The 20,402-nt window shown below is 37.7% G+C and overlaps 2 protein-coding genes across 5 annotated transcripts in view; one reads left to right on the plus strand and one right to left on the minus strand.

Moving 5' to 3' along the window:
- CEP95 (centrosomal protein 95) overlaps window positions 1-11,643 on the minus strand; it is a 37,981-nt gene extending 26,338 nt beyond the window's left edge. Inside the window, exons 1-4 of one of the 3 annotated variants that reach the window (XM_056817282.1) lie at window positions 11,346-11,643; window positions 8,888-9,016; window positions 8,291-8,398; window positions 4,965-5,075 (exon numbers count right to left, since the gene is read on the minus strand). In XM_056817282.1, the coding sequence (XP_056673260.1) occupies window positions 4,965-5,075; window positions 8,291-8,398; window positions 8,888-8,933 (265 nt within the window). In that variant the 5' untranslated portion in view covers window positions 8,934-9,016; window positions 11,346-11,643. Of the gene's footprint in view, window positions 1-4,964; window positions 5,076-8,290; window positions 8,399-8,887; window positions 9,017-10,442; window positions 10,776-10,877; window positions 11,012-11,345 lie in introns of those variants that run through there. The other 2 variants (XM_007482789.3, XM_056817281.1) reach the window with 2 other exon arrangements.
- On the plus strand, window positions 10,893-18,708 carry DDX5 (DEAD-box helicase 5). Of its 2 annotated transcripts, none has more exons than XM_056817283.1 (14): window positions 10,893-11,025; window positions 11,843-12,012; window positions 13,233-13,398; window positions 13,821-13,917; window positions 13,994-14,127; window positions 14,305-14,370; window positions 14,535-14,676; window positions 14,777-14,937; window positions 15,042-15,214; window positions 15,331-15,441; window positions 15,983-16,044; window positions 16,139-16,198; window positions 17,463-17,687; window positions 18,001-18,708. In XM_056817283.1, exons 2-14 carry the CDS (start codon window positions 11,969-11,971, stop codon window positions 18,402-18,404), a joined length of 1,845 nt encoding a protein of 614 aa, XP_056673261.1. In that variant the 5' UTR covers window positions 10,893-11,025; window positions 11,843-11,968; the 3' UTR covers window positions 18,405-18,708. The 2 variants fall into 2 exon arrangements, with proteins under 2 accessions (XP_056673261.1, XP_001379329.2); XM_001379292.5 differs by lacking the exon at window positions 10,893-11,025 and adding an exon at window positions 11,118-11,257.
- Window positions 18,709-20,402: the final 1,694 nt, after the last annotated feature.

The raw sequence follows: 20,402 nt of genomic DNA on the forward strand, positions 1-20,402 counted from the left end.
AGTGTTTCTAATACAAGAAGCTTACATTCTAACAGGAGAATCAGTATGTTAATAATATAAACAGAATAAATATTAAAAAGAACAAATGAAAAGAAATTAAATGTAAGGTAGTTTGGGAAAGAGAACACTAACAATTGTAGGTGTATGTGTGGGAATGAGGATCAGGAAAAGCCTTTTGTAGAATACATTTAAGCTATGTCTTGAAGAAGAGAAAAGATTCTATGAGCTAAAGATAAGGAGGGAATGCATTCCTGACATGGGGGCAGCCAATACAAAGGCACAGAGACATAATAGTATCACATATGAAGGTAGGGAGATAACCAGTATGGCAGGATTGCAGTGCAGAAAGAGAAATAGTGAATGTAAGGCTGGAGAAAAAAGTTTGGAACAGGCTATATAGGGCTTTAAAAATTAATCATCGGGGGCAGCTGGGTAGCTCAGTGGATTGAGAGCCAGGCCTAGAGATTGGGAGGTCCTAGGTTCAAATCTGGCCTCAGAAACTTCCCAGCTGTGTGACCCTGGGCAAGTCACTTGGCCCCCATTGCCTAGCCCATACCACTCTTCTGCCTTGGAGCCAATACACAGTATTGACTCCAAGATGGAAGGTAAGGGTTTAAAAAAAAAAAATTAATCATCATATTACCTAGAGACAACTAGGAACTACTAGAGTTTTCTGAATAGGGAATAATGTGGTGAACTCTGCATCAGCAGCAATGTGGTGGATGGACAAGAATGGGGAGAGAAAGAGGGAGATCACATTAAGAGGCTGTTGCCACAGTCCAGTGTAAAGTGAAGTTGTGTAATTAAAGGGGGAGATATGAAAGACATTGTGGATGTAAAAAAGGACATTTGGCAAATGACTGGATATGTTGGGGAGGGAGAATGAGTAATATAAGAAAATACCAAAGTTATAAACCTGGGAGACCAGAAGAATGGTGGTTATTTTAGGCAGAAAAAGGGAAATTCAGAAGAGGGTTTGGGAGTGTTGTTGGGGTTGTATGTGGAGATGAGTTTCATTTTGAACATGTTGATTTTGTCTTTGGGATATCCAATGCTCAGGGGAGATTGGAGGTTAGATATATGGGCTGGTGAGTTGTCTGTATAAAGATAATAATCAAACCTATAGGCTTTAATAAAAGATGAAAAGAAATTAGGGTAGAATTGGAAGTGTAGATTATATTTTGCAAACAGGTTCAGGAAATACAAATTCCCTCCTTTTTGATACTTTCATATTCAAATAAACAGAGGGAACAGGACAGGACAATAAGACGGAACACTGCATGTGTGGAGAGGGGGTGAAAGTACAGGCAGTTGGGAAAGAAATCAAGGCTGGTGAACTGTGAGTTGTTTGGCTGAGTCACTTTGAGATCCAGTTCCCAGTCAGACCACAAATAGAGGGGAGTTAGAAAGTGAGTGAGAGGAGAAAAAAAGAAAAATAACTTAAGAAGAAAAATTGATTTAAGAAGGAAGAAAACTCAAAAGACTTTGAACACAAACAAATAACAAGAGGACAAACAGTAACAAAAAGAAGGAAATATGGCCTCCACAACTAGTAAATAAATTTAGACATCTATGAATAAATATTGTAAAACAAAGGAAAATCATCCAAAGCTTGATGAGACACAGAAAAATAAGGAACTACCACAAACTATTCCTGAATAGTTCAAAAGAGAAATGAGAATTATCACTGCACAGCTGCTCAAATAATGAGCTGACTAGACTGCAATGGCAAGGCTCACTATACAAACAAAAAAGAGAATATGTTGAGAATGAAAATACACAAAAGCAGAGGACAATCTAGAAGAAAAGAAGCATTAAAGTATGCTTCAACAATGTAAGCAAAATCTATTTATTTCAAAAAGATGCTGAGTAGAGACAACATCTGTATCAAAGGTCTCCCAGAAGAACATAATAGTTCAAAAAAATTTTAACACCATAATGGAGAAAAGAACTGCTCAGAACTTCTGAACATAGAAAATGAAATTCACATTTAAAGAATTCATAGATCATCTACAGAAAAAAAAAAAACCCAAGGCTGCAAAATCCAAGACACATAGTAGTTACATTTAACAATTCTAATTTATAATAAAAATTGGATATAGTGGAATCTTATGTTCTTTTTTTAATTGAATTTTATTTTTTAAAATTACATGTTGAAACATTTTTGACAATTGTTTGACATTTTGCAGGAATCTTAGCAGATTTTTGGCATTTTTCAGTTAGTCACAAAATGGTAAAAATGGGATCGATTGTCAAATTATTGCAAAAGGTTGCTTATTCCCTACTAATACTCTCATCAAACAGAAATGTCTTCAGTTGAAGTATAGATGATAGTACTTATTTAAGTCTGATGTTTTCTCTCTTTTAATTAAAAACCCTTAACTTCCATCTTGGAATCTAAGTATTTGGTTGACTTTATAACAAATCAATGTGATGAGGAAAAGCAATATATGTTCATTAATGACTAGTTTGAAGTTATTCAAATCCACACCCAAGTTAAACAGACTTTTCATCATTGGACATAGTTGGACATAGTCCTATCATTTGTGGAAATGAAGTTAATATAATAATTATAGAATGTAGTTTTCCTTCACCAAATTGCTGTGCTATAACTCTTATAGAATGTAAATTTTCACTTTTTCTGAATTTTTCTTACTTGATGCTTATCTGCAAATCTATAGGAATTTCCTTCATATTTTAAAAAATAATAAAAGGTTCTAACCCAGGGAAAATGGTTTTAAACTCTCTGGAATTAATCAAGAAATTTAGCTGTTTTCTGATTTGACTTTATAAAAAATTTATTCCATCCATGAAAATCTGCTCTCTCTCCCCCCTTCACCATATGCTTTACCTTCATTAAGTAAAACAAAACCTCCATTCCATACATGTATAGTTAAAGCAAAACAAATTCCTGCTTTGGCTTAGACCAGTTCACAATTCATAAACTGTGCATATTACTGCAACTTTCCTCATAGCTCTTCACACATTTGTCATTTTCCTCTTTTGCCAACCTTGCCAATTTTATGGATGTGAGTGAAATCTCAGAGTTGTCTTTAATTAGCATTTTTGTACTTATTAGTGATATAGCACATTTATTGATAGCTTGGATTTCTTCTTTTGAAAACTGTATTTTTTGAACATTAATTGGGGAATGGCTCTTAACCTGACAAATTAAAATTCTTTATATCTTGGAATTTTAGCTACATTGTTTTTGTTTGTGCAATTAAAAAAAATTAAGTTAAGTTGTCCATTTTACCTCCTATGACTCTCATTTAGATATAAATTCTTGTCCTAGCCATAGATCTGACAGGCAATATCTTCCTTCTTTTCTAATTTGATCATCACCCTTTATGTCTATGTCACAGACAAGTTTGAAGCTTATCTTACTTAGTCTGTCATCTAAGTCTGCCAGATTATTTTTCCCAGTTCAAATAGTTTTTTGTTGAATAGTGAATTCTTACCCCCATTATTGGGATCTTTGGGGTTTTCAAATACAAGGCTACTATGCTCATGTATTTCTATATATATATAGATCAAATTATTTCTTAATTAGTACCAAACTGTTTTTGATGACTACTATTTTATAATATAATTAAAATCTGGTATTGTTATGCCTATTTCTTTACCAATTTTTTCCCCATCATTTCTCTTAAGATTCTTAACCTTTTGTTGTTACAGAAGAATTTTTCTAATTTTTCCTAGCATTATAAAGTAATCCTTTGGTAATCTGATTCATATGGCATGGCATAAGTAAATTAATTTATGCAGCATTGCCAATTTATTATATTGGCTTAGTCTTTGGTTGTTCGGTCATTTCAGTTATGTCCAACTCTTCATGACCCTGTTTTAGTTTTTCTTGGTAAGAGATATTGGAATGGTTTGCCATTTCCTTCTCTAGCTCATTTTACGGATGAAGAACTGAGACAAGAAGAATAAAGTGATTCATCCAGGGTTACAGAGTTAGTGTCTAAGACCAAATATGAACTCAAGTCTTTTTGGGATTTGCAACTCTTATCTACTCCACCACCCAGCTGTCTCAGCTTAGCCTATCCCATGAACAATGAATTATTTCTCTATTTATTTAGACCTTTTAATTCGGTAAAAAAGTGTTTTGTAGTTGTATTCTGCTGTGTGTATCTTGACAAGTAGGTTCTCAAATATTTTATATTTAAAATGGATTTTTCTCTCTTTTTCTTATGCATTTTGTTGACAGAATATAGAATGCTGATGATTTATGGTGGTTTATTTTATTGATTGACCTATTTTTTTCATTTTAAAATTTTAAACCCTTACTTTCTGTCTTAGAATTGCTAAGTAGGTTCCAAGGCAAAAGAGTGATAAGGGCTAGACAATGGGGGTTAAATGACTTGCCCAGAGTCTCATAGCTAAGAAATGTCTAAGGCCAGATTTGAACCTAGGACCTCCTCCCATCTCTAGGCCTGGCTCTCAATCCACTAAGCCACACTGCTGCCCACTGTGAAAATGTCTGTTGCTAGGCATGTTTGATCACCCTTGAAACCCAGCTTAGCAAACATGTTTGAAGCAGGAAGTCAGTTTTGGGTATCACCTTGAATTAGAGTATTGCACCAAATGTTCACTATTGACAGAAAAGGAAATATAGAACCATAGGAAATTCACTTTAACTAATTTCCTAGATCAATTCTAAGCTGATAAACTAAAATCCCAAGTAGCAAATAAAAATTGCTTAATAAGATGACTAGAAACATGTATTCTATTAGTTATTTTTGGGAAGTCACTTAAGAAATCTTATAAGGAATAGATTCATACGTCAAATTTGATAAGGATAGGCTGGAGGTATTCCAAGTATTCAGGACAATTTCAAAGTAGCAACATCTAGTTAGAAAATCATAGAAGGAATATTATAGATCAATTAGTCCAAACTCCTTTCTTTATACAAATAGCAGATATCCAATTAAGATAAAACATTTGATTTAAAAACTTACCTCTTTCCTGAAGGGATGCCTCACTACATTCTGTAAGATACTCCAGCAATCCATCAAATATTTCTAAGAGATTTTTAATAGATTCCTTATTTCCTTTTACAACATTTTCTCCTAAATACAAAATAGAATATTTTAAAATAACTTGATTAATATAAAATACATTCATTCTGGACAGAGGATCCTAAACTAATCTAGAAGAAACTTGGGTATTAGATTATATATTATATAGGAAAAAAACCTGAAATTCTTCTAATCCTCTTATCATGAAATAATTTAGCTCCTTAAGAGTAGAGGTGGTGTTTTGCCTTTCTTTATATTCTCAGTGATTAATAGCATCTGGGACATGTTAACTGTTTCAAAATGCTTGTTGGCTGATGTTCATTATGTCATTTAAAAAAATCATATTTAATCAATTTACAAATTTACATATTTAATCAATTTAAACATTTTAGTAAAATTAAGTAAAACAACCAAGTCTGACATTATCTGCAGTCTTCCATATCCTTAGCTCCCTACCTTGGCAAAGAAGAGGTAAGTACATTCATATCTTCTTTGGTCCCAAGCTTGATCATTATAATTTCACAGAATTCACCTTCAATTTGTGTTGCCTTTCTTTTTTTTTTGGTAACACTGTCACTGTTTTAATCATTATGTATATAATAGCTTTTTGATTCTGCCTATTTCACTTTGCAGTTCATATAAATTTTCTCATGTCAGTTTTCTTCATATTCATCTTTTTTTTCATTACACAATAACATTTCATTACATTTATTACATTTGTTTAGTCAACATTACTTTTATTTTAAAGAAAATAATAGGTTGTAATGGCACATCCTCTAGTCAGGAGAAATTTGTTGGGCCAGAGCCTGGCATAGTTAATTGACTGTTGCACTTGGAATAAAGAAGACCTGAGGTTCAAGTTCCACTTCTAAGACTGTGTGAATATGAGAAATTACACTTAATCTCTCTAAATCTCAGTTTTCTCATCTGTAAAATGGGGATAACAATACTTGTAGTACCCATCTCACAGGGATGTGATATGGATCATGTGAGTTAATGTACATAAAGCACCATGCAAATATTTACTATATATTCATATGAAAGATAAGATTTCATATGCCTTTTTCTTCATGAATGTTTAATTGTCCATACTTTTTGCTAAACCAGTGGGCAGAAATATGCAAGGAAATTGGAGGGGAACTCTTTTATGAGCTATCAAAATTAGTTCTCACAGACTCAAACAGTACCAGCAATGCAACTCACAAATTGAACTTAAGATTCTATGAAAAATATAAACTTTATCTGTAAATATTTCACTTTCAGTTTATGCAGTAATACAAAATATGGAGAAGCAATGGTGAAAACTTTAGTTTTGAGAGTATTAACTCATTTACTCATAATTAAAATTAATAATAAAGCTCCATTTATTAGCACTCATATAGGCCATAAAGAAGGCCTTTTGTTTTAAACAATGCCAGATATGATGGTTATCATTTACATATCTGGAGCAAAACAACTGATGTTTACAAGCATTCCTGAGATCAAAGTTTTAAAAATGGGGAGTAAAAAAAAGCTCAACACTTAAAAAACCAGAAATTGCATACCTTTCTTCTCCTATCAGAGTATATAACTCTAACTCTAGGGTATCTCTGGTTTCCAGGATGGGGAGAACAGTTTAGTTGCCTAGCATCCCATACTGTCAATTATAATTCCACTCTGAATTTAGTTCTCTTAAATTTTTGGCTCCAATTTCCTCCTCTGAAAGATAGATGCTAATCTTAACTATATCTAATGGAATTAGAACTCTGTCAGGGCAACTAGGCAGCTCAGTGGATAAGAAAGTCAGGTTTGGGGGGACTCCAGTGGATAAGTAAGTCAGGAGTTCAAATCTAACTCCAGACATTTCCTCCCTGTGTGACCACAGGCAAATTACTTAATCCCAACTGCTTATTCTGTACCACTCTTTTGCCTTGGAACTGATAAGGCAGAAGGTAAGGCTTTTAAAAAACAAACCCCCAAAATCCCAACTCTATGTCATATTAACATATTGTATTTACAGTCTGACCTCCCTTGTCTGGCATTCATGGTTCTCCATTTATTTCATATAACTTCTCACTGCTGACACCAAATGGATTAGACCTACTCTTTATCCCTAGACACACCAAAAACATTCCAATCTTTTTGCCATGGTTCAGACTATTTCCAAAACCTAGGATTCCTTCTTTCCTTTTTTTAAAAAACAAACACAAAAACAACTCTTACCTTCTGTCTTGGAGTCAATACTGTCAAGACAGAAGAGTGGTATTAGGCTAGGCAATGGGGGTTAAGTGACTTGCCTAGGGTCACACAGCTGGGAAGTGTCTGAGGCCAGATTTGAACCTAGGACCTACTGTCTCTAGACCTCTCAATCCACTGAATCACCCAGCTGCGCCCCTTCCCTTTGTTATTGAATTTCTACAACTGAATGCCCTGTCTTCCATGAAGGGATCCCAACTCCCTCCCCTAATTGCCTCATTAAGAACCATTATCCTTTGACTTCGTTCTGTACCTCCCAGATGCAGTTGTATAATAATATGCATTATAGTAATCCTTAGTGTCTCATTTTCCTGCAAGTTTATTAAGATACAACAGGGTAGAAGGTATGTCTTTACTGATTTATTAAAAGGTGCAAAGCACCGAGTGTTTAATATTTGAATGAATATTATTCCTTCAAAATGGAGGGAAAAAATTAATTATAGAGCCATTCCCTCATTTTATCAGAAGGAAACCAGCCCAGAGAAGTTAAGTGACTTAATGAGAAAAATCTGACCGAAAGACAAGATTTAATTGAGCAAAGCTACATGGGAAAGTATATGGTAAAAGTATTAACCAAGGGATTCAGAAGAGACATAGATTCAAAGTCACTCTGTCATGTTTTACTATGTATGCTCAAGGGCAAAAAGTCACTTCTACTCTCTAAGTCTCAGTTTTTTCATTTGTATAATGATGGTCACATTATTTAGATTACTATTATTGGGTTGTTGTGAGGATCAAATGAGAATGTATGTAAAGCACTTTGCAACTATATGAATGTCACCTAACCAGCACTTTGCTTATTGAAAGACATAGAGCAGGCATTTGATAAATATTTGTTGAGACTACTTGAAGGATATTATTATATCCCTTTTAATTAATAATATCCTTCAACTCAGGAAACCTGGGTCTTTTGACCGTAAGTTCAATGTTCTTTCCTCTTTAGCACTTAAACACAATTTTTATTTGTTCTACTAAATGACACCTAGGGAAAAATATAATTGTTTGAATTCAGTTTGAGATGGGTTACTAACCTGTTATGTGAGACAAGCTGACCTGCAAGTAATCCAAGGCCAATGAATCAATAATTGCTTGTATATTGTGTGCATGATCTTCTTGATTCTTAGGGACAGTTATGAGGTCTGTGTAGGCAGGAAAAATAACATTATTTTATAACTGCAAAATACCAAATTCAGAGAATGTTGACTAATTCAGGTTTGGGATGATCTAGGGCATTGTCTAGGGGTGTGGCAGCAGAAATGAAGGGAAGGAAGAGGCTTATAGAATATTGAACATTGTACATGTGCAGCAAGTTATGTTGAAAATGACTGAGGAAGCCCACTGACATTGAGATAAATAGGGAACTCAAATTTTTAAAGGCAATTAGATTTCAAAGGAAAAACAAAAGTCAATTCCCTTAGTAAAATGTGCTTGTTTTCCTAAATTCAAATTCAATTCAAACCTTAAACTGTTGACTGGCTCTTATATAATTTCAGTGCTCTTCATCCTTAGAGCAAGAATATAATGTTTCAGTTGAAAAAGGATGTAGCACTCTCTTTTTGTAATTGCAAAAAGATTAACCTAAAAGCCCTGAAAACAGTTAAGAAAATATAGAAAAGAAACTATCTTACCTGGTACTACTTCTCCCAAGATAGAATGATAAAGAGTAATAAACATATTCGCATCACATTCTGAAAGAGATTGTATCCTCAGGCAAATGTGACATTTCAAAAGAAGGTTATTAGCGATTGCTACCCACTCTAGAAAAAAGAATTTTTAAAAATGTTAAAAAGCTAGGGGAAAAAAATCAGATACTGAATTTTGTTTACTTAAGAACATAAGAAATCAAACAAAAAGTTGCCTTTAAACTAAAAACATTTATCAACATAGGGAAAATTCATATTATAAATGTTATTCTGCAAATAGCAGATCTGATTGCAAATTCCTAAAAGACCTGACTTTATTTTATTAGTGTCTTATGTAAATACAAATTCCTCTATTTCTGATACTGCTTTTACTACCGTTATATAAACAATTTTAAAAATTAGTATTTTATATATACATATATATATCCACAGTTAGTAAGCATTTTAGGCCAAATTTGAACTCAAGATCCCCCATCTCCAGGTCTGACTCTCAATCCACTGAGCTATCTCTAGCTGCCTTCCAGTATTATATTTTTAAGATTACTTCATACAGTACTTTACTACAGTAAGCTGTAGTAAAATCGTGGAACACCATAAACTTTGAGATGGTGAGATTTGGAATGTCAAAGTAGTTTTCAGCTTTTTGGTATAATCATAAGATACTATTCCTCTAGTTTTTCCATTAACATTCCCTTCTACCAAAAGGTCCTTCCTGTTCTTTCCCAAGAAGCTGCTGGTGTCCTGAAGTAAAAAATTACCTTGTGTTTATTTTGTACATACTTATCATGTACTTGATATTTCTTCTTATTATAATGTAACCTCCTTGAGGACAGAGGTTATTTCATTTTTGTTTCTTTCCTCAGAGTTTAGCGCTGAGGAGGAGCTTAATATTTGATTTTGGCAAAATTTACAACCATCAGAGGATAATTATCATTCTGTTGCCATTAGAGACGTAAAAAAGCTCTTATTTACCCTGGTCAAGCTTCCTAAACTATTACAATCTAGGATATTATTAGCATAATGGACTGCTGGGTACAAAGTCTCTAATCTGCCTTGGGGAAGCAACAACTCAGCTGGTCACTCTAGGGAACGCGCACTGATTGCTTAAATTTTTTTCTTTATCCTATTCATCTTGTATATATATCACCCTTGCACACAGCAGTCTGTATTGTTTTCTCAGTTAGGCTGTTAGCTCCTTCAGGGCATGGGGCTGTATTTGCCGGGTTTTTTTTTTTGTATTCTCTGGATTTAGAGGTACTATGTTTGTCAACATAGCAGGCTCTAAATAAATGCTTTCTGACTTGAAAGAAAGAGTATACATATTAAAGTAGTTGTTCCAAAACTTCCTAGACCCAAGGGATATCGTGGATAACAAAAATTAAGAAAAGAAAGACGGGATTCTAACTCGGAATTGTCACCAGCAGCTTTAGAATTAGAAAATGTTTTGCTAGATTCCTTCAATACAAAAACCACGTTCTTCTAGATTCAATACAAATCTGACTTCTCAACAAGAACAAATAGTGTAAGAAGAGTAGTTTGCCTGCTTCCTCATGCAAAATAAAAAGCCGTAGAAGGGTTACAGGAGAGGTAATCAAGATCTTCTCTCTCCTCGCCAGCCCAAAGAAGCCTGTCGAACACTCCAAGTTCTCTCCCTTTTCGGAGTGATTATTCGCCTCTTTCGGGAAAGGAGAACCCCCAAACCGGAGACATTATATAAAGCCATCTGCGGAATACGCCTCCCAGGGAGGCCGAGGTTCACCAAAACAACTTCAGGAGCTCGGGTGGGAGCGAGAAGCCAGGAACAAAAGTGTAGAAATGATCGTAAAGCGCTTTACATAAATCTGTGGCCGTCCGCCAGCCCCGAAAGCCAGTAGTGGGGAAGGGGAGGGGCGGCGGCCCCGCGCATTCGCAGCGTGCACAGCCCTTCCTTCCCCCCCCCCCCCAAACGGGTGTCGGCTTCAGCCGGGAGACTCACCAGCCTCCTCCCGGGCCTCCATGTCCGCGAGAGCTGTACACCGGCGGGGCTCGCGGGGAACGGTGTCTTGGAGGGGCCGTTGAGGGAAAGGACTGTGGCAAGGGAAGAAGACGCAGGGCGCGGGGGGAGGGCGAGAAGAAAACTAGAGGTAACTGAGGGAGGCGATGGAGGGACGTTAAAACGGCTTCTCGCCGCTGATTGGCCATCTGGCCGCACTTCCTGCCGTAGCACGCGGCCAGGCAGCGGTTTAGGGGCTACAACTTCAGCTCCCCGCGGGATCGTTCCCGCTTCGGGCTTCTCAGGTCAGTCGGTCAGTTTGACAGACCCAGTGGCCGACCTAGTATAACCGGTCGACCTGGGGACCTAGCCCAGGACTTCCGGTGAGCTCCACATTTTCGTGTCCCTCCGCCTAAGTGAGTCGAGAAATAGTGCGGTAGCCGGCCCGGTGGGTTGGGGGTTTACGCTCACGTGGTAGAGGAGCCTCCGCTTCCTTCTTTCCCGTGACTGTGTACTGAGGCCTTTAGAGTCGCAAACGTTTAGCCAAGGGGGTAGTGCGGTTAGTGCTTTACGGCCTGCCCTAGTGTAGGAAGACCTTGGAGTCGAGTGAATTATCCCCAAATCGGTGAACTATTAGGGTGTTCTGTGGGAAAAGGAGAGAAACAAAGGCTCCGCTAATAGGAACACTCCCGCGGGTGGGCCACTAGAGGATCATAACAAGTTAATATGGGGGAGGGGTGCTGGGATGGCAACAAGAGGCGAAAATATGGCGGCACTCGGAACGCCTGCGGGTGTTGTTACCTTGGCGTCTTCCCCCTCCCCCTCCTCGAAGGGGGTGGGGCGATGAGGTCATAGAGCGGTTCCCATCGCGCTTTGCGGCGGCGGAGGCGGTCCAGGTATAAAACCGGCTGCCGGGAGCCCTCTGGCTCCTCATTCATTTCCACCGGCTTGGGTTCCTCTTGTTTCAGCTGCAGCCTCCGTCTCAGCCACCGCCCCCGCACGGCCTCGCGACCGCCGAAGCCGCCTTTCCCCCCTTCCCCTGCGACTTCCCGCTTCTCCTCGGTTGCTTCCCTCTAACCGCAACCATTGACGCCATGTCTGGATATTCGAGTGACAGAGACCGCGGTCGGGATCGAGGGTGAGTACGGACATTTGTCAGACGCGGCCGGGATGAGGGGGTGGGGGGATGTAGAGGAAGCTGGCAGGAGCTCTGTCGGCGACAGGAGGCCTCGGGCGCCATCAGCCAACGATTCGTGGCGCTTTTTCTCAATGCCCAAGAGATGTAATGGCTTATTTTGACACTACTTATTTTTACATCTAGGTCGTGATTGGGTGGGGGGGGGAGGGACAGGCCAGAGGTGGAGAGACTAGGGGAGCGCGGCGCCGCCGAGCCCGTGGGGCCTGGTGGCGGATGGTTTGCGGCATTTCGGAAGCTCCCGAAGGGCTCCATAGTTATACTGAGTTGAAGGGGATCTGAAGTCGTTTAGGAGAACGAGCAGGGACGGGAGGGCGAGAGGCAGCCAGTCTCCCCCATGTGGGGGAGCAGCCGAGACAAAATGCCGGCTCCGGACATGGCGGCGGCGCCTTTGTTACCCCACCCGGCGGAGGAGCTCAAAATGGCAGCTTTGAGAAAATGTGGCGCAGAGTGAAATGCTAGACAAAGGGGGAAGCGCCGCCCAAGCGGGAACGCGGCCCGGCGGACTCCGCCCGGGGCCGCGACTCCTCCCCTGGTACCCGGCGCAGCCCCTCCCTCCTTCCTCGGCCTTATGTAACCGCGGTTACCTTCATCTTGAGCCCACCCACTGGGGTGCATAATGAGGTTCCCCGGGGACCTCCCCTTGTTTTGTAGCGAGCTGTCAGAGCTCGGGGCCGTTCTGTTATCCGTCTTCCGCCCGAATACGTTTACTCTTAGGAAAATCCTTGTTTAAATAATTTTAATTGTTTATCTTTTATCTATCCCTTTGAAGCCGCGGCCCCGCTTCCAATCCTTCTAGTTATGGCTTTCACTCTTGGAAAAAAAATGATTGTTATTGGTTATTTTGTGTGATGAGGGATTTTGGCAGAATCAATTCCCGACAAGTCGAATAGCCCTCGGGTAAGACTGCTAGTTTTAGAGCCTGGGACACACGGAGACAAGTGATATCATTAACCCATGCTCGTGGGGGAAAATTGTAGAATTGAATTTGTTATTAATAAGTACTGAGGGTAAGCTTGACTGCTTATTTTGAATAGTGGAAAAAAAGTCAGTTCTGGTCTCTGACTTTAGGAAATACAGTAGCATAAGTATTTGTTGAATCTTTGTGCTTTAAATTAAATGGGTGTATTTTTGAGCTTTAGACAATCGATCTTTTCTTCTAGGTTTGGGGCCCCTAGGTTTGGAGGAAGTAGAGGAGGACCTCTATCTGGAAAGAAATTTGGAAATCCTGGGGAGAAACTCATTAAAAAGAAATGGAATCTCGAGGAACTGCCCAAATTTGAGAAGAATTTTTATCAGGAACATCCTGATTTGGCGAGGCGCACAGCAGTATGTAATTTATATACTTATGCATCTTTTTTTGGAGTTATAATTATTTCTCTAAAAGGGATTGATTTGGTTAAATTATTACATTTATTGAAATAATGTACTGGTAAAGATATTCCTGGTCTAGATAATAGCAAGATGGGTTTTTTTAACGTGTGATCAGGGGACTTGAAAACTTAATTCATGAAAATTATTATTGGATTTAACCTAGTTTCTGTTTGGTTTATAGAATAAATATTAGCTTATATCTAAAGGGGGATGGAGAAAAGGCATCATATGGCTTTTTTAAATTAAAAAAAAAAACAGACGGACCAAAAATTTTTATTTGGGAATTTTAATCAAGTTTGAGGAATTTGCCAGCCCAAGCTGTAAATTATTAGGAAATACTGTGACCACATTTTATAGACGATTGTTTTACATTGCAGCAAGAGGTTGAGACATATCGGAGAAGCAAAGAAATTACAGTACGAGGTCACAACTGCCCAAAACCAATTCTAAATTTCTATGAAGCAAATTTTCCTGGTAAGTAAGCATTTGGGTCACATTTCCTGGAATCCCTTTGTATATTGATTTTCCTAACCTGTTATTTTAATTACAGCAAATGTCATGGATGTAATTGCAAGACAGAACTTTACTGAACCTACTGCTATCCAAGCCCAAGGGTGGCCTGTTGCTCTAAGTGGGCTGGATATGGTTGGAGTAGCACAGACTGGATCAGGGAAAACACTGTCTGTAAGTCTGGGAGATTTTTGAGAGCTGTACAAAAAATAGAAATTTCAAATTGTATATATACATATTCTATATAATTCTTGTTTGATTTGTAGGAAAGATAATGTACTAGTCAGATTAGAGTTATAATTAAATTAGTTTTGCTTAGGCTACAATGCAACTTTTTTCTTTTTCAATTAGTATTTGCTGCCTGCCATTGTCCACATAAATCACCAGCCATTCCTAGAGAGAGGTGATGGGCCTATTGTAAGTATATTTCCCTTTATTTTTCTACATTTGGTATTATATAAATCATCCAAGTTAAATTCTGAGAAACTCGACCTGCTGAAAATTTTTTTATGATGTTGATAAATCATTCTCTCAAGATTACTGTCAGGCTATGTGTGTTAACAGCTGTTCTTCTTTCTTAGTGTTTGGTGCTGGCGCCAACTCGTGAACTGGCCCAACAGGTACAACAAGTAGCTGCTGAATACAGTAGAGCATGTCGTCTAAAATCCACTTGCATTTATGGTGGTGCTCCAAAGGGACCACAAATACGGGACTTGGAAAGAGGTTTGTTACCAGCCTTTTTCTCTACCACAAAAAGTATCTGTCATTTGTATTGGTTGGTACCTTCATTCTTCTCTTCTACCATCCCCTTTATTTTGATCAGGTGTAGAAATTTGCATTGCAACACCTGGACGACTGATAGACTTTTTAGAGTGTGGGAAAACTAATTTGAGAAGAACTACTTACCTTGTACTTGACGAAGCAGACAGAATGCTTGATATGGGCTTTGAGCCTCAAATCAGGAAAATTGTTGATCAGATAAGAGTAAGTTATTTAAATTTGTTCATCACAAATTACACTAAATTATTATGGATAAGATTTTATTTTCTGACTTGATAGACAAATGTATTTGTGTTTTTATTTTTTAGCCTGATAGACAAACCCTAATGTGGAGTGCGACATGGCCAAAAGAAGTAAGGCAGCTTGCTGAAGACTTTTTGAAAGATTATATTCATATCAACATTGGTGCTCTGGAACTGAGTGCAAACCATAATATTCTTCAGATTGTGGATGTGTGTCATGATGTAGAAAAGGATGAGAAGTACGTTTTCATAAAATGATTGGGGGGGCAGATATTACTCAGAAAAAAACTTCCTCTGTTCAAATGGCAGTTTTGTGCTAATGTAAAATTGTTTTTGCATAATTTGTTTTCTCTAGACTTATTCGATTGATGGAGGAGATCATGAGCGAAAAGGAAAATAAGACTATTGTTTTTGTGGAAACTAAAAGAAGATGTGATGAACTTACCAGGAAAATGAGGAGAGATGGGTAAGTGTTGAGCTATGAATGGTAACTTTTTCTTGTCAATAGTTTGTGTTAATGCTTCAAAACAGGGAAAACTTGAATGTGCTTGGGTGTGGGGTAAGTAGGTATTCTAGAGAGATGGAAATTTGATTGAACTTGAATGACCTTAATTTGCACAAAACTAAAAGTAACCTAAATTAGAAGCCTTTCAATCACAAAAAGAACAAATTAACTTATGGAAATCTTAGTAATTATCATAATTTTATTTGAGGTAGTTTAGGTATAATATATTGTACACCTGACCTAAAATATTTTCCTATCCCAATTTCTTGTGTCCCATTTTTGTTAGTCACTAATTTTGTAGGCTATATTTGCTTCGTAAGGAAATTGAAGATTAGCTCTTAAACATTCTTGAAATAGAAGTACTAGAGGTTGAAGTCTTAGACAAGATTCTTTCTCTTATGAATTCATAAGCTATATAGAGTTCATAAAGCTTGAGCAGTGTTAAACAACTTGATTATAGGACTGAATTCATCTATAAACATGTCTTTTTTTTTTTTATTAGGTGGCCTGCAATGGGTATCCATGGTGACAAGAGTCAACAGGAGCGAGACTGGGTTCTAAATGGTATGTATATACTAAGATTTTACAGCTTTTTCAAAGTTAAACTTGTTGCCAGTTTTATTCAATAACCCAGATTTGTTCAATTCTTTTGATATAGAATTCAAACATGGAAAAGCTCCTATCCTGATTGCCACAGATGTTGCATCGAGAGGGCTAGGTTAGTAGAAACACTTCATGGCTTGGTTCTCCAGAAACAAAAAAACAACAACCATTATTTTTTTTTTAAAGAAAGTTAATTGCTTTCTTTAACCTCTGCATTTTTCTAAGTTTTTTTTTCACATAAAGGTGCAGTCTTTGTGGCAAGGCCTAGGCATGACAATCGGAGGACTCGAGGGGGATGGAGGACTAGTGATCGGCTGGCTGCTTCCAGTCGAATAGAGAGGTGAAAAGCTGAAAGCATTGTGTGCCAGTAATCTTCAAAAGGCAGAACATACCACCTTAACTACTACACCATAAACTGTTCTCTCAGGGGGAAAAAATGGAAGTTATTCACAGTTCACTCTGCCGTGGTATTTCTTCTGTCCCATGCTTTGCATGATTGCCATGGTACAGCGCTGTTTTGTACAAACTGTTTACTGTGATCTGTGGGTCTTTGAGTTTCAGTGACTTTGCTGAAATGTTGAAGAAATATTTCCAAACTTCAATGTTCAGTGAAATTTTTGTTCCTTTGAAAAGGAGAGAGCAGCTTTAAAAGGTACTAGCCTTGTACAAATTGGTGAGTACTGGCACATGAGAATCTAGAGAAGGAACAACTTCTCACACTTAGTCAGTGGGAAAGGAAAGCAGTGCTTTGAAAGTTCCTCCCTCACCTACACAGTAGTCGTCATGTCGAGACCTGCCAGAGAGAGACACATTCTCAAGTGAATCCTGGCTTCTTGGAAGCGCTTGCCTAGACGAGACACAGTGCATAAAAACTTGATGGCTTTTGGGGGACAGGTATGTTTTTCTTGCAGCTGCGGTTGTAAGGTCTTGGCAAGACGAGCAGTGAGGCCCGAATTTTGAACTTCTGATGAGTGTGTAATACGAAGGACCATGTACATTTTTGCTTAAAGGTCCTCAAATGAACACATGAAGAGGTTGCTGTGAACTTTAGTGGCCCTACTGCGCAGAAGCATTCAGATGTCACTTGATGATCTGTAAGGGGACTTGCTGAGTTGGGAATGAACTAGTGAATATGAATGCACATTCCTTGTGGTAGGTTATCACTGGGTGGGTGGCAAGATTTAATAGAGATGGAGTGTGCATTTAATTTTTTTTACCTCACTGGTATTCCTGCAGAAGTGGATAATCATTTTAACAATATTCTTTTCAGCCCATACCTTCTTGGGAGTACAATTGTCTAACTTTTTATTTTTGGTCTGGCTGTTGTGGTGTGCAAAACTTCCTATGTTGCTTTTTTGCCACACTGCAACACTTTACAGATGTGGAAGATGTGAAATTTGTCATCAATTATGACTACCCTAACTCTTCAGAGGATTATATCCACCGAATTGGACGAACTGCCCGTAGTACCAAAACAGGCACAGCATATACATTCTTTACACCTAATAACATAAAACAAGTAAGCGACCTCATCTCTGTGCTTCGGGAGGCTAATCAAGCAATCAATCCCAAATTGCTTCAGTTGATTGAAGACAGAGGTTCAGGTATGTTCATTTATTTGTTTTCTGAATTATCATTTGAATTGTACATCTCAAAACCATTTCTTATCATTTGCCTTTTAAGCATTAAATGCTGGAGATTTTTGAAAAATAAAAGGAGATTTGGTTAATTGGAGAGTGGGGTGGAAAAGGAGAGAAGGGTAACTTGAATCTGAAGTACTAATTTTTTTGACTGGCAATGAGAAGATTGGAGATGAACAGAATTCCCTGCTTGCCCCCCAGTCTTTGCTTAATATTGATTTGTAATACCAATCTTCAATAGTCTGATTTTGACAACTTTTTTTCCCTTGCCAAACAGGTCGTTCCAGGGGTAGAGGAGGCATGAAGGATGATCGACGTGACAGATACTCTGCGGGCAAAAGGGGTGGATTTAATACCTTTAGGGACAGGGAAAATTATGACAGAGGTTATTCTAGTCTGCTTAAGAGAGATTTTGGGGCAAAAACTCAGAATGGTGTCTACAGTGCTGCAAGCTACACCAATGGGAGCTTTGGAAGTAATTTTGTGTCTGCTGGTATACAGACTAGTTTTAGGACTGGTAATCCAACAGGGACTTACCAGAATGGTTATGACAGTACACAGCAATATGGAAATAATGTCCCAAATATGCACAATGGCATGAACCAACAGGCATATGCATATCCTGCTACTGCAGCTGCACCTATGATAGGTTATCCAATGCCAACAGGATATTCTCAATAAGACTTTAGAAGTATATGTAAATGTCTCAGTTTTTCATAATTGCTCTTTATATTGTGTGTTATCAGACAGGCTAGTTATTTAAGAAACATGGGAGATGCAGAAATGACTGCAGTGCAGCAGTAATTATGGTGCACTTTTTCGCTATTTAAGTTGGATATTTCTCTACATTCCTGAAACAATTTTTAGGTTTTTTTTTGTACTAGAAAATGCAGGCAGTGTTTTCACTAAAGTAAATGTACAGTGATTTGAAATACAGTAAATGAAGGCAATGCATGGCCTTCCAATAAAGATATTTGAAGACTGATTTTGAAATGGAAATTGTTTACTTTACAGTTGTACAACTTAAGTTAAATGGAAAATGTCATAGATGCTTTTCTGTATCAAATGCTAGTAAAAAAAGCCTAAACTGGTCTTGCATTTCAACCTGCAGTATTGGTTGTTGGGATTAATTATACATACATCAGGTTTACAATCTTCTCAAACCAACCCCCTCCTCCCCAATAACCTTCATCCATCTTTCCTGTCTCCCCCCTCCCTTGTCCTTCCCCATCCCTCCCCCATTAATAACCCTCACTAATTTTGAAAGAAATGAAATGAGTAGTGGAAAAAGCTTCATCATTAGGTGAAATAACGGACATTTATATACAGTGCTTTTAAGTTTACAAAAGCACTTTGCTCACAAAACCCAATATATATTATTGGTAGCATTGCTCCTATTTTTTTTTCCCCGAGATGAAGCAAATTCTGATCACAGCTAAATCCCAAATCTTTTGATGCAAAAGTGAGACTGGTTAAAATTATTTTCCTTGTGCTAATGCATGTGATGCCTTGTAGCATGTAAAATAAAAAATGCAAATAATGTGCTTTTTGGAACAAGACTTTCTTGTTCTTTGGACTAAATGTTTGGCCTAAAGTGGTACCTATAGCTAAATGTAAACTTCACTAGGCCTAACCTTGTAAATGGTTGTCAAGAACCATATTCTTTTTTTTTTTCAAAAAGGGTGAATTTGGCTTTTTACTGTCACTTTTTAACAAGCAGAATTCCCATAGAAGGGCTGCATTTTTATTTCCAGTATCCTCGCCATAGAGGATTATAGGTTTTTTTTGTTGTTTATAATTTTTTTTTAATGCTAGGTATATTTGAGGTACAAATCCAACTAGAAATAGGTTATCAGCGAATCATTGACGTTCTGGAATGTATTGGGAGGGTTGAAGACAAATACTCAAGCTTCTTGCTTGAAACCTTGAGGGTAAAAGGAAATTTCCCCTTCAAAAGTCTCAATCAGGAGTAGAGTGGGAAAACTAATATTGGGCATAGGTGGTATAGTAAAATGTTAGGGTGCAGATTATGTTAAAATTTCTGTATTTCCTGGAACACTTTTCTATCTTGGCCTAAATTCGATAGAAGTTTGTTTATTATATTGTAAGCTCAAGAAATCCATCAGTAACCTGAAAAAGATTTTTATTACCAATTACTTTTAACTTTCTAGTTTTCCCATTGTTTCAGAGCTACCTCTTACTCATACAACATTTCTATCAAATATTTAACCTGTTACTTCCCACAGACTAATGAAACTTTGTGCTTTCTACTTGTGAAGTGCTTAAATATAAAGGAATAAATGCATTTATTTCCTCCAGAGACAATTTTGTATTTTTATGAGACCTTTTTCAAGGTTGAGTCCTCTGGTTACAAGTGTCTTTTATGAATCATGGGAGGTGGGTCTGTATAATTTCACTTACATGTGCCTAAGAGGTAGATAACTACACATTTTGAATGGGGGCTTGGGGAATAATTGGGCTCTTATGTTTTTCTTTAAATACAAAGGCTGAAGGCAGACCTGATTTCTTTAAAATGGAGAGGTTTCTGTGTTACTTAGTTGGGGATAAAGTTAAACTGTAAAGTGAAGAAAATGTTAACCTCAAGTTTTCTAACATTTGAAATGGCCCCCCAAATAAAAGAAAGATGGGCCTTGTAAACTAATGACATTTCTGCCATGA

This window comes from Monodelphis domestica, chromosome 2 (genome assembly GCF_027887165.1).
Source record: "Monodelphis domestica isolate mMonDom1 chromosome 2, mMonDom1.pri, whole genome shotgun sequence".
NCBI classification, from domain to species: domain Eukaryota; kingdom Metazoa; phylum Chordata; class Mammalia; order Didelphimorphia; family Didelphidae; genus Monodelphis; species Monodelphis domestica.

Coding starts and splice junctions, on each gene's coding strand:
- DDX5 (XM_056817283.1), top strand. CDS start 11,969: ATGTCTGGATATTCGAGTGACAGAGACCGCGGTCGGGATCGAGG. Junction 15,442..15,982: donor AGGAAAATGAGGAGAGATGG/GTAAGTGTTGAG, acceptor TTTTTTTATTAG/GTGGCCTGCAATGGGTATCC. Junction 16,199..17,462: donor TGTTGCATCGAGAGGGCTAG/GTTAGTAGAAAC, acceptor AACACTTTACAG/ATGTGGAAGATGTGAAATTT.